This window comes from Myotis yumanensis, unplaced genomic scaffold, assembly GCF_028538775.1.
Source record: "Myotis yumanensis isolate MYYU_CA2020_CCGP unplaced genomic scaffold, mMyoYum1.0.hap1 SCAF_5, whole genome shotgun sequence".
NCBI lineage: Eukaryota > Metazoa > Chordata > Mammalia > Chiroptera > Vespertilionidae > Myotis > Myotis yumanensis.
In genome coordinates, this window is record NW_027223756.1 from 33,344,589 (window position 1) to 33,359,049 (window position 14,461).

Sequence of the window (14,461 nt, forward strand, 5' to 3'; positions counted from 1 at the left end):
CGCAACCAAGGTACATGCCCTTGACCGGAGTCGAACCTGGGACCCTTGAGTCTGCAGGCTGACGCTCTATCCACTGAGCCAAACCGGTCAGGGCATGACAAGAATTATTTCAGGGTAACCAAGTATTTGATGAGGGGAAGGTTTTTAGTATAGAAATATTTGACCTAATTGATAAAGAAACAATAGAATTTAAAATTGCCATTTTGCAGCCCTTAATGAAATAAAGAAGCTAGGCCAAGATGATCAAAGACTACAGTGATGGTTAATGTTAAGTGTAAATTTAAATGGGCTAAAGGGATGCCCAGATAGCTGGTAAAACATTATTTCTGGGTATGTCTGTAAGGATGTCTCAAAATCCAACACCCACTCATGATTTAAAAAACACACACAATCTTTTAGAGGGAGTGGAAGGGGATGACAGTGGGGGGGGGGGTAAAAGAGAGAGAGAAACATGTGATAAGAATAGAGTTTGAGATGTGAGAGACACATCAACTGTTTGCCTCCCACTGGGGATCAAACCTGCAACCTAAGCACATGCCCTTGATCAGGAACCAAACCCGAGACCTTTGGACGCATGGGCTGATGACCTAAAGTTCTTTATGTGACAGAGGAAGCACAACAGCCACATAAGTAGCTCCCAACATGATTTAAAAGCCAGCGTTATCACAACTTATGAAGATCTCTGACCTGATCCTTCTGAGCCGATAGAGAATAAGCACAGCAATCAGTTTTTCTTGTGAAATTCATCTAAAAACTAGCCTAAAGCTTAAGGCTAGGCAGATGGGCTTTAGTTTCACCGGCTCTGTGCTAAAATTAATTAGCTAATTTGAGAGATAAAGTATCTTAAAATGTCAATTCTGAATGAATAAAAATTGGCATTACATTGTTTAATTCTACATATCAAGGCATTTGTTTTCCACTATGGGTTCCTTGAGGGTAGAGACTATCTTATTCATAATGTGAGCTGCCACTGTAGAGTACGTGCTCAACAGTTACTAAAGTTTGCTGAATTTATTAGACTACTTGAAAGCTTGGGAAAATTACTAATTAAAGTGGTTTTTTACTTAAATAGTAAAAAATTTCTCTGCATTTAAGAGTAAGTCCAACACCTGTTAGAATGGCTACTATCAAAAAGACAAGAAATAGCCGAACCGGTTTGGCTCAGTGGATAGAGCGTCGGCCTGCGGACTGATGGGTCCCAGGTTCAATTCTGGTCAAGGACATGTACCTTGGTTGTGGGCGCATCCCCAGTAGGGGGCGTGCAGGAGGCAGCTGATGGATCTTTCTCTCTCATCAATGTTTCTAACTCTATCCCTCTCTCTTCCTCTCTGTAAAAAACCAATACAATACATTTTTAAAAAGGACAAGAAATAACAAAGAAAATAAGATCCATTTATAAGTTAAATTTTACATTACAAATACATAAATATTACTGTTTTGAGAAAAAACAAAAGTGTAGAGGAGATTTCAGAAAGCACAATCCAAGAAAATACAAGATCCATGGTCATAAAAAAAGATTTATCATTTACCATTCCCCTACTTACAGAAATAAAGTAGTAAACATAGTTGGTTTTAAAGTAATGACTTTATTAATAAATATACATCCATATGATGATGTAGATACAAATCATGAACACTACTCCATTCCCATACACACAATTGCACATGAGTAGCTCAAGTTCATGGACATAAAAACATACACAGTATCTATTCAGACTTTTTACAGCAGAGGACAGCGTGCTTATATCAGTTAATTGGTAATTATTTTCTCTGTAATTATCTGTGGAAAAAGGAAACTGTGAAGCTTAAAGAATCAAAGTGGTCTGATTACTATAAATCACACACTTGATTTACTATAGCATTTAATTTTCCAAAAATTAAATACATTATATGTGAGAGCACGGATTTATCTACTCGGGGGTGATGGAGGAAAAGCAAAGATTTAGATACATCCTAGAGTTTAATAGGATATAGTTAGCTATAATAAGCTATAATAAAAACAGAAACCTAAAGCATCAAAATATTTTATGTCCAAGGAAAACATGTTTTCAACAACTGCTGTAAGTTCTTCTATTTTACTATAAAGGGATCATAAAATGTTTCTGCATATAAAGACAATGACTGACAGAGTAGCAGTTATAGTCAACAGCCCCTGAATTGTTCTTTTAAAGCTTCTTAAAATATAAAAGAGAAGGTTGGTGTTTTTTTTCTCTTTAACTGGTACACTGATTTTCCTTACACTGGATGGATTACCTTTAACCTAAGTAAATGATTTCAGATAATTTTTTTCCTCCTTAACTCAAACTTTATTCTTACTTCATGAAAATATACATGTAAATTCACACAAACATTAGTTTGGAATGAATATTACTTTTATTACTTTAACATGTTTCTTTTAAAAAGTAAATAAAAATAAAGAATTTTTTAGTCTAATTGAAACACTGATTTTAAAAATGTCCCCAAATATTAAAAATTAAGCAGATACTTTTCTTCCAACACAACATGCCAGTATTTTTTAATATCCAGTGCAAAACTCCAAAGATAGTATCAAAATCATCCCCTACTAAAGATTAATTATGCAAGGTTATATTTGTCAAAAAATGAAAATTTCATCTGCATTAGCTCATTGGTTAATGTAAGAGTAATAAATAAGGCATGTTAAAATATTTTTTAAAGAAAAAAGTAAAGCAAACTTACTTGAACAGCAGATAATTTTCTGACCAACAGTTTTAATACAGAATAGTGAAACCTATTTTGTGAAGAGAATTACACAATATAAAATTAGCAATTTACCTTTAAAGGAACAAAGGAACAATCATACAGTGGGAGGAAAAGGCCAGTTTTCCCCAACTGATTATATTAAAGCATAGGCATTTTAACATGCTATTTCAGTGTTTGTCATGACAAGAGACAGTGTTACAAAAGATGCACAATGTAGTGTTTAGAGTATAGATAAGTAAAAATATTATCTAGTTTAAGACTTCATGTTATCACTTAGATGTGTCTTTCTCTTCAGCATGGCATCAATAAACTGTTCACAAGGAGAAAAGGAAGTAGAATCAGGAGATGCTCACCAGCACAGATCTAGTACTCCAAGTAACTGCTCATGAACAGAAAATTTAGTTTTATAAATGATGTTATCCATTCACAACTGTAGCCATTTGCCCCCTTTCTTCCCTGGGACACAGCTCCTGATACTAATAAACACTGTTATGCACATACTTCCTTTAGTTGATTTCACCATTTCATTAAAATGGATTAAAAAAATCAGTATACAATAATACACCTGCTTTACCTTCTGACACACAGCACAGCACCACTGAGTAGATGTGCTGGAGGATGGGGAAAATGGGAGGGAATGAATGTTGGAAAGGGCAGAAAGAAAGGGAAAGTTATGTATAACAAAATCTGGAATCAAAATAAACTGAAAGGCAATGTCAAATGGACATATAAAAACACATCATGCAACCAAATCCTTGACAGTGGTATATATTATTCTACAGCAGAATATTTAATTAAACAACCGTTTTCAGGAACTCAAAACAGGATTTCTAAGTAGCCAACTGCTGAACATCAATCTGAGAAATAGCTAAATGACAGATAGATAATGAAAGTGGATAAATATATGAATAAAGATGTATGCATTTGTGTGTGTCAAAAGTTATACTGTTCTGAGTAAATGATTAAAATTTTATAGTTTAGGCTTCTACAATTTAGCTGCCTGAATGTTGCAACTGATTATGTAATCATTCAACATTGTTCGCTATGGTTTGTGCAAAGCTAAAATTGTTGAGGTCACTGTCTTAGATGCCAGTACACACACAGTCCCCACGTACAATGCAACACCTCTTACTGTAAAGAGCAGCATAAACTCCAGCTCATTGTGTCAGGCATCACTGGAACACCTGAAGGCTTGCTGCTTTTTTCCTGATAAAAAAGGTACGAAACATGACATCCATTTGCAATCAGAGTTTGTATTAACTGAGAGCAAGCCCAAACAACACAATATGTGCCTTTTTAAACTTTTAATCACTTTAAAAGTTTTTGGGTCCTGCAAATATACATTATAATCTCAAAGGCATTTTAAATCACAAATACATACATTGTAACTTTAAAGTTCAGTGGAATTTTTTTCAAATCCAAAGTTTATAATAGTTTATTCAGACCAAACTCAGGATAAATAAAATGTATATCAACAAAAAAATATTACTTTCAGAAAGGGGTCAAGAAGACTTCCTTTCGTCCCTACTATACCCAATACTTTTTTTCTTTTCCATCTATCTTACTTCTAAAGCAAACACTGCTGGAAAAATTTTGGGTGTGGTCTCACTGGAGCCACAATTAGGTGTTTAATTAAACTAACCCACATATATTTTACATATTCCATGCACAGATGGATTCCTATATATTTCTTAATATTTGTATTCTGACAGTCAGAAAACTGCATTTTGTTTATAGCAGTTTTAGTCTACCATTCAGTTTGTGTCCTTTGGTAGGTATAAACCTGAATCCACAGTAAGTGCTAATGCAACAGACAGTTTCTCAGAAAAAAACAAAACACTAAACATTCTGAATAAATGAACAACAATAAATGTTTTAAGCATAATGCTTTACAACTAAGTCTATGAAAGGCAAAATGTAGTGAATACAGTTCCATGCAAACCTTAAGGATGTTTCTTTTTCTATTATATTACATATGCTATTCTCAGAATACACTGTATTTCACCAAAAATGTAATACGCAGTTTTTATTAAAAAGTTTGAATCGTTTGTAGTGTTTGGTATATATGCTCTTAGGCAATTAAAAAAGACACAACCTATCATTGCTGAAAGGCAAACATTAAATAATTCCTTTAGGAACAAATGGTTAAATCAGTTAATGCCATTTAGATCAATAAATAACAAGTTGCCTAAACTTAGAACATTAAAAATAAAATTTTTAACATCTGAAGTCTAAGTAAATGCCAAAGCATACAAATATGTGTCCTGTCCCATGAAAATAAAAGTTGCAGAAACTAACAGCCATACTTCAAATAATTGTGAATTATTAGTTTGCTTTGTTCCATCAGTTAAAAATACCTTAGATATTATCTTTCTTATATTGTAGGCTTACTTCACAAACTAATGGGTATAATGGATTCTGTTGTTTTAGTACATAAAGCATCTATTTAGAATGGCCCAAAAGTAGTAATGAAGTATGAGACACAATCATAACTCTAAAGGAAAAGCAAAAATTCTTTAGTTAGATGTTATACTTGAACCTATATACAAATTCAATGCCACTGCTTGTGCCGAGTGTATCTGTCAGCATATGGCAGTTTCTGAGCAAAAGCAGGAAAAACAAACAAAAAACAGGAAAACAAATGTGGAAAGCCCAGGTCATAAAATCATGTATGTCAAAATAAAACCAAGAAGCTTTGGGATTATTCACAATCTTCCTTCTAAACCTGGCCCTCCTTTCCTGCCTCACTCACTCATTGGGTGGCTTGACTTCACTGCTGGTTTCCTCGACCCCATGAACTGCTCTGCTGTGCATCATAGGGTAAGGAAAAGCAGCAGTGCCACAGCCATAACCAAGATCGGCAAGACGGGAGAGAGCTTTAATGCTACCTGGAGGTCTCCCCGGGCTGACTTTGTATCCCGCAGCTTTGGTTGTTCCCAAAGGTCTGCCTGGACTTGTCTTAAATCCAGCCGCTTTGGTGGTTCCCAGGGGTCTGCCTGTGCTGGTCCGGTATCCTGCTGATTTGGTGGTTCCAGAAGGCCGGCCACGCTTACCAGATCGATTGAGATTTTTCTTTTTCTTTAGTTCATCTTTTATCTCTATGCTTCTGCCACTTGTAGTCTGCAAGTGCGTGTCATTTAATGGGTCTTGCCTCTGACAAGCCATTGGTTTGTGGCTGACTGTGTGGCTATATTTGCTTTGCTGGGAGGAATATATGTCAAACTGATCAGCAGCTCTCATGGCATCTTCATTAAGGCAGGAAGGCTTGCCAGGCCCACAGAAAGCCGGGTTAGTGCTGGCAACAGGATGCATCATTTTCTACCAAAAATAAAAAAACAAATATGCATAAATATATATATACAAATATATATCTGTATGACGGCATTCAGTGGGAAAATAGTCTGTCTTCCAACAACTATGCAGGAAACCTAAAATTAGGCTAACAGGCAGGACTCCAGACCACTTATAAACAAACACACATCAGCAGATTCAAAGATACTTGTTTTTCCCAATTTAATCATGGGTAGGAACAAATGCCACACAAACTCAACTATAATACTGATTTAGTAGCTTAATGTTCTCTGCTTAGGAACTGAAAAAGTGTATAGGTAGAAAATAAATCTGTATGTTCTGTAGGAATATATTTTATATACCACAGGAACATATTCCAGATACCTATATAATTTATATTCTCTTTTCTTCTAGATCATTAAACCCCAAAAAGATAACAGTAAAGACAAGAACTCTTATTAACATGATTTTTTTTCTTCAGTTTGCCAAACATTCATAGAATGTTTCCCTTTGGCCTTTTATTATACTTCTCACATGTATATTTCTGATCTGGCCACAGTTTCCAGATCACAATTTATTATTTATACACAATCCTCAGTGTACATTATTTACAAAAGGTGGAATGTGCCAAGCAATGAATACAACCTCTTGACCAAACATATTGACTCCCTTCAAATGACTCTATTCAAACAGGAGGCAGTACCAATATAGAGAGTAAACAAACGTTTCCATTAGCTAAAATGAATGAACTTTTATACCAACAATTGAGAATTATATTACAATTTGGGTAACAACCATAATAAAATGGTAGGGTTATCAAGACAAAAAGTTGAATGTATTAACACTGCTTTCTCTCTTTTTTTAAAAAAATATATTTTATTGATTTTTTACAGAGAGAAAGGGAGAGGGATTAGAGAGTTAGAAACATCGATCAGCTGCCTGCTGCACACCCCCACAGGGGATGTGCCCGCAACCAAGGTACATGTCCCTGAACGGAATTGAATCTGGGACCCCTCAGTCTGCAGGCCGACGCTCTATCCACTAAGCAAAACCAGCCAGGGCAACAATGCTTTCTCTCTTGATCATAATATGGCATGGATCTTTTTCCCTTACAAGAGCCCTATGACTTATTAACAAACAGACCAAAGTCTCTGTTTTGTCTGTGAGGACATCCCTGTGATGTTTTTCTCTTTGTAAAGGCTGTATTAAACCATCACCATAACAAGCCAGCCCTTATTGTTTAGACACACAGAAAATGAGAGTTCATATAAAAAAGATAAATATATGGTTTCCAATTCAGATTTAGAAAAAGAGTCTCAAATGTATCTGAAGGCCTAGTCTCAAATTGTTAAGGTTCTTTCCTATACCCTTAGTACATGCAATATTGCACCAAAACCTCACAAAAATAGTTACTCCCAGAGGCTCTGAGAACAGATACTTAATGTAAGTCAAAACCATGTAAATTTATTTCATTTTATAAAGGCAAGAGGAAATGGGAATCAAGTCACAGAATTGAATTCTGTTATATTATTAAATATTTGCTGAGACTCAACAGATACAGAGCTGTTGGCCAGTTGGCTTAAAGTCTTAACTATGAAGGAAAAACATCAACAATAAGAAGCTATTTGTTTATGGCAGAAGCCTTATAGACTTGAGAACATAAAACAAGACTGACATAACTGAACACAAATATTAAAAAGAGTAATTCTTCACTCATTCCCCAAGGATATAATAAGAACTAGGTTATTAATTCTCACTAGCTCAAATTCTAATTTCAGATGATAAATAAGGAGAGATTATCAAGACATGTTCAAAATGTATTAATATTAGCTGAAAATTAACAGTTTTTGAGCATTTTCTATGTGTCAGATAATAAGCTTGACACTGTGAAGATTATTTGATTTAATCATTACCACAACTCTATGAAGGACATACTATTTTTTTTAAGTATATTTTATTGATTTTTTAGAGAGAGGAAGGGAGAGGGATTGAGAGTTAGAAACATTGATGAGAGAGAAACATCGATCAGCTGCCTCCTGCACACTCCCCACTGGGGATGTGCCCGCAACCAAGGTACATGCCCTTGACCGCAACCAAACCTGGGACCCGAGTCAGGAGGCCAATGCTCTATCCACTGAGCCAAACCGGTCAGGGCAAAAGACATACTATTATTAATTCTGTTTTACAGAAACTGAGGCAGACTTTAGCAACACATTAGGAAATGGTAAAGCCAAAGAGATTCAGATAACCTGCCTTCAGAACCAACAATGTAATCTTTTATATATATAAAAGCCTAAGCGACCCAACAACTGAACGGTCTAATGACTGGTCGACTGGTGCTATGACACACACTGACCACCAAGGGGCAGATACTCAATGCAGGAGCTACCCCCCCTACCCCCCCCCCTCAGTGGTCAGTACGCTCCCACAGAAGGAGTACCACTCAGCTGACCAACGGGCACCAGATGCCAGGCTCACAGCTGGCAAGCACAGCTGCTGCTGCGCAAGCCTCTCCCACCACTACTGAGCAGAAGTGGCAGCAGGTGCAGCGGGGCCAGGTGAGAGGGAGCGGCATGGCGCCTGGCCTGGGCTCAGGCTTATCTCCAGCTCCCTGTCGCTTTGCACACTACTATACCCCTCAGGGTATGTTGAACTACCAGTTTCAGCCCAATACCCAGGGATCGGGCCAAAACCAGCAGTCTGACATCCTCCGAGGGGTCCCAGATTGTGAAAGGGTGCAGGCCAGGCTGAGGGACCCCACCAGTGCACAAATCTGTGCACCAGGCATCTAGTATAGTATAAAACTATACCAGGGTTTCTCAATAGTAGGACTATTATTTGGGTCAGGTAATGCTTTGTTGTGAAGGGTTGTCCTGTACATTTTAACATGCTTAATAGCATCCCTGGCTTCTACTTAGAGATGTTAATAACTATACCCTCCTCCTCCCCTTCCCAATTTCTGACAACCAAAAATTTCCCCAGACAGTGTCTGGGGGACAAAATCTACCCCCTACAATGAGAATCACTCAGCTATACTAAAATAACAATGCAGGACTTAATTTAATTTAAAATACTTCTACTTAAGTTTTTATTTACCTCTTTAAACCCTACCTCTTCAAACATTCACAAAACCTTTCTGTTGATAACATCTATAAAGTAAAATAGATTTGTTTTCCAAATTGAAGAAAAGCCAATGTTGGGATTTGTGAAGGGACAAACCACATTCCTCTTCCCATCAAGTTATAAACTAATTAAGAAATATACACAGGCATTAAGATAGGAATCAAAACGCTAGTTTATTTCCAATAAAGTTAGAGTAGAGACGAATTGCAAATACAAAGAGAAACATACTCAGACTTTTAAGCAGAAGATTGTAAGATAAAAAGTGACCCCTTTTACAATTTTGTGATTCAGAAATCACCTTTCCGGAAAGCTCAAGTAAAAAGAGGTAGAAAGGTCCAAATTCTCTTCCACAGGAGGGAAAGCACAGTCAGTAAAAGAAAACTTTTTCCTCACAGTCTGTTTCATTGCCTCAAGTTACTACCACTAACTTACCAATACCTTCCCTCTGGACCTTATTTCCTTTAACTTCATTTTCTCTTAATATATCAGAACATCTGCCATCTATTAGCACTCAGGATATATAGAATCTCAGCTTACATTATGTTAGGCTTTTATTTCATTTTGGAAATAAAAAATTTTTTTAAGAGAGAGAGAAAGGGAAAGGGAGCGAGAAACTCTGTGAGCTCACAATAGTCGGCTGCCTCCTACACACCCCCTACCTGGGACAAGCCCGAAACCTGGGCATGTGCCCTGACCGGGAATCAGAACGTGAACCCGGACGGGATGACACCTAACCAACGGAGCCACACTGGCCAGGGCTGAAAATATTTGAGTCTATTTGAGCCAAACTGATGACATATGCTGGAAAGCAAGATCTGAAATGCTCCCACATTACCTTACGCTTTTAGAGGCAAGATGCTATTAGAGCCCTGACCGGTTTGGCTCAGTGGAGAGAGCGTCGGCCTGCGGACTCAAGGGTCCCGGGTTCGATTCCAGTCAAGGGCATGTACCTTGGTTGCAGGCACATCCCCAGTGGGGAGTGTGCAGGAGGTAGCTGATCGATGTTTCTATCTCATTGGTGTTTCTAACTCTCTATCCCTCTCCCTTCCTCTCTGTAAAAATAAATCAATAAAATATATATTTTAAAAAAAAGATGCTATTAGACATCCTTTACTCAGATAACAACCAACATTGGGGGAAAAAAACATTAAAAAAGTAGTTCTTCAATTAAAAAAATTAAAAAGCACCTTTATTCAACTCCTTTAATCTTTTCCAGGAATGTATGCATTTGGTTTATATAATGTTAATTCTGACAAAGCTCACATTTATTGAGGGCCAACTCCATGCAAAACACTATTCTCATCACTAAAACACAATAGACAGGAGTAAAGCTGTTTATCCCAATGAAAAGACAATGACACACTGGCTTAAAGAACATTTCTAAAGGGCAGTCTTTCTATATAGTTCTATATTTTCCTTCCCTGCTACTTCCAAGAAATCAGTACAATATTCTGCTTACTCCATAACTGAGTAATAAGCTGGGAAAGAAATTTATTCAGTTACCCATATAAATAGTTAACTAAAATAGGAAACAACTAAAACCAATCATTTTCTACTTTTAGATTCAACCTGTTAAGATAGGAATCAGCACCATTAGATCTTTGTGTGCATAACTATATATATATATATATATATATATATATATATATATATAGTTATGCACATATACACACACACATATGTGTGTGTTTGTGTGTGTGTGTATATATATATATTTGTATGCAGTATTTGTATATACAAGCATCAATCTTACACTTAATAATCCTTCCCTACTGCCAATTCAGGGCTTCGCCAGCTAACTGTTCCTTCTCGAAAGACTTACCATACACTAATAATACAGAGTTCATAGAAAGTAGACAGAACACATTTCTTTTTTTTTAAAATATATTTTTATTGATTTCAGGGAGGAAGAGATAGAAACATCAAGGATGAGAGAGAATCATTGATCGGCTGTCCCCTGCACACCCCCTATTGGGGATGGAGCCTGCAACCTGGGCATGTGCCCTTGACTGGAATCGCACCTGGGATCCTTCAGTCCGCAGGCCAACACTCTATCCACTGAGCCAAACTGGCTAGGGCCAGAACACATTTCTTAAGTCAGAATGAATTCTGTTTCTGGAAAATTTGGACTTGAAAGTCAAGCGTTACAGAACAGACTGTGTGGACTACCAAAGGATGTTTTTTAAAATGGCTCACTGGCCTTAGCCGGTTTGGCTCAGTGGATAGAGCGTTGGCCCTTGGACTGTGGAGTCCCCGGTTTGATTACCTCGGTTGCAGGCTCTGCGCAATCAGGAGCGGGGCAGGAAGCTACAAATCGATGTCTGCCTGTCTCTCTCGCTCTCTCTCCCCCTCCCTTCAACTCTCTCTAAAAGTCGATGGAAAAATATCCTCGTGAGGATTAAAATATAATAAAAAGAAAAAGGTTCACTGAATATATTTAACTATGACTAAATTATAATTTTTAAAGCATAAATTAGCCATCCTGAAGTCTTTTGGTGAACTGTTCTATCTTATCCTATATAATAAAAGCCTAATATGCAAATTGTCTCTCAAAGGGAGTTCGACCGCTCGCTATGACAGGTGCTGACCACTGAACCGCACAGAACATGGCGGGTGTCCGTGATGCACTGGCAGCAGGCAGCAGGCGGCAGTGGAGGTGCTGCCGGCCCTAATGGGCCCCAACGAGAGCAGGACCACAGGGGGATGGTGGAGCAGGTGAGCAGGTGGCACCAGGCTAAGGCAGGTGTGAGCAGGCCCCAGATGGCGACCAGCGGCAGCGACAGGGGTGTGGGGGGGTCTGCCACCCAGCTCCCAGGCACTGAGGGAACCTGGCAGATAACTCCAGTGGAGGGGGGTGCGTGGAGGCCCAGGGGCCCAGGTGCTGCCCAGGGCCTGGAGGTCAGCTGGGACCTGCCCTTCCATGCCAGACGCTCCTGCTTCGATCACCAGCCAGGCCTAGGGACCCACCCCCGTGCATGAATTTCGTGCACTGGGCCTCTAGTATAAAATAATTCCTTTCCCGTCTCTTGAATGTGGCCATTACTGCCAACATACAGAATTATGTTTTCAGTAATTTTCAAAACATTCATGAAGCTTTCTACACTCGGGGAAAATCTTCCTTTCAGGAATTCCAAGTTCCGCTCTCTTCCAAAGATCCAACATAACATAATTATCAGAGATTTATTTCAGGTCATTTGGCGTCAAACAATTATACAGAATCATATACGGTTTTATAATTCTAAATGGAAATCAACTTGTGACTCACCCACCTCAATCACCCAGAAAGTCTATTCAGCAAAGACCAAACAAATGCCAGGAGCTCCGCATGCAGCCCAGCAAGGAAAGTCCTGACCCCGGGACAGAACATAAATAACGGCCTCCTTTGTCTTCTTCCTACCCCTTAACTGCGCCCCACAGCGCAGTGTCCCGCGGCCAGAATCCTCGGTGACATGCGGCGTTCAGAGATGTAGCACCTGTTGTGCCCGAACGCCATCATTAATGTACCAGCAACAACTTTGCAGCCCATACACGCCCACACTAGAGAAAGGGAGGTGTACCCTCCACCATCAGAACCCCTCGCCCACTGTCCGTGCACCCGGGGTTCGGCGAGCTGTGCAAGTCCACAGGCCACTCCATTCAGATGCCCCAGTGGAAGCCAGCGGGCTTTAATGAAGGGGGCGGGAGGGCTGCTGGCTTTGACCTCTCAGAGAGAAGAAAGGATGACCCCTCCCGCCCGCCGCAAGAGGAAGTTCCCCCCAATAATGGCTCCAAGCCGAGGCTACGTCCAGGGCCCTCCTTTCGCTCCGGGCTAGGCCAGAGCCCCTCCTTGGGCGCGGGTCCCAGACCTCTCCTCCCCAGGCTGCAGGCCCCCGTTCTCGCCGCCTCCCTGCCTCCTCCACCATCGTCCTCCGCCCCGACTCTACTCCCCGCCGAGTTGACTACTCCCCCCGGGTCCACCTACCTCAGCCGCTAGTAGCCCAGCCCCTCAGTGCGCCCAGGGGCTGCCCATCGGCTGGGAACCTCACGCTGGCGACGCTCCCTTCCCAGCCCGCCGCCTCTGCACTGCACGCAGAGCCCAAGACAGAGGGGCAGGCAGCTGGAGCGGCGACGGCGAGGGGGCGACTCCCGGCTCGAGCCGTGGCCACAGCTGAGGGTCCTGCCCGGGACGCAGGAGGAAGAGGCCGATACAGCCCCGGACTGCGAGGGGGTGGGGGTGGAGCGCGCGAGAGCTCGCAAGGACCGCGCACGCGCACGCGCACGCACATCGCGAGATCCAATCTCCCGCCGACGACCAGCACGCAAGCTCGGGGAAGGTAACGGGGAAGCCGGGATGCGCATGCGCATCGTGGGGACCGGCAGGGGGCCGGGGCTTAGACTCGAGCTTCTCTGGGTCCAGTGCAGACCGTGGGCTGCAGCTGGGCTGGGAGGAACCCGCCACAAAGGAAGTAACTTCCTTACGTGGGTTGATTTTCACCCAAATTCTGTGATGCTGGAACTATACTACTGACCTCATTTCTCAGGTTATAGGATTAATGGAGTTAGGATTTGAACCCAGCAGTCATGTTCAAGGAACTGTGCTTTTAAGTGCTGTTCGCACAAAAAATGAGTCTTACTGTGCTAGGTGCTGCTACAAGCATATTAAAAGGACTCAGCCTCTGCCCCCTCCGTTGCTTATGGATAGGTAGAGTGAGACCTCCGCCTCCAAACAAAATGGAAGTATTCAAGTAAAAAGTGGTGCTTGGACCCTCAGGTCTAGGATTATGCGATAACGAAATGCCTCATTTTGTGGAACACCCTGTAATTTAAAGGTTTTCTATCCATAACCTCCTCAGAATCGCCATTCTTCATTCCACATCACAAGAAGGATGGGACAAGGAATTTGCTTACAAACGCGTCCATCCTTTTAATGTAGCTGTTGTGAGATTTCTGGTGAATCAGTCACCCCATACAAATCACTTAGCAGAAGGGATTCGTTTCCCCAGTTCTTCCTTCCAGGAATGCGAAGATGTCAGAAAGGAAGGCTGCTGAGAGGAAGACACTTCGTTAGGAAGTGCAAAGAGGATAGAGGCGGGTGCCTGTCCTTTTTGCCTAAGCAATCAAGAATATTTGAGGGGTATGCAGGAGGCAGCCAATTGATGTTTGGATATCATAATCGATGTTTCTCCCTTCTTCTCTGTCTAAAAATCAATTAAAACAAAGAAACGGGCAAGCCCATTCATTTTCTGGCAGGCAGGGTTTCATAACTTGATTCTAAATATCATTTTAACTATGATAAAAATACTAGAAAACAAGACTGGTCATACTAGTATTGTTTATATAGAAAAGA

General features: G+C 40.4%; 1 protein-coding gene across 3 annotated transcripts; it reads right to left on the reverse strand.

Annotated features, from left to right (window-relative positions):
* Positions 1-1,566: 1,566 nt before the first annotated feature.
* CUNH5orf24 (chromosome unknown C5orf24 homolog) lies at positions 1,567-13,333 on the reverse strand. 3 transcript variants are annotated; one of them, XM_070414976.1, is made up of 4 exons: positions 13,097-13,333; positions 5,610-6,039; positions 3,854-3,927; positions 1,567-3,031 (listed from the first exon to the last, which is right to left on the reverse strand). In XM_070414976.1, exons 2-3 carry the CDS (start codon positions 6,034-6,036, stop codon positions 3,887-3,889), a joined length of 468 nt encoding a protein of 155 aa, XP_070271077.1. In that variant the 5' UTR covers positions 6,037-6,039; positions 13,097-13,333; the 3' UTR covers positions 1,567-3,031; positions 3,854-3,886. The 3 variants fall into 3 exon arrangements, with proteins under 3 accessions (XP_070271077.1, XP_070271076.1, XP_070271075.1); XM_070414975.1 differs by having other exon boundaries at positions 1,567-3,927; XM_070414974.1 differs by having other exon boundaries at positions 1,567-6,039.
* Positions 13,334-14,461: the final 1,128 nt, after the last annotated feature.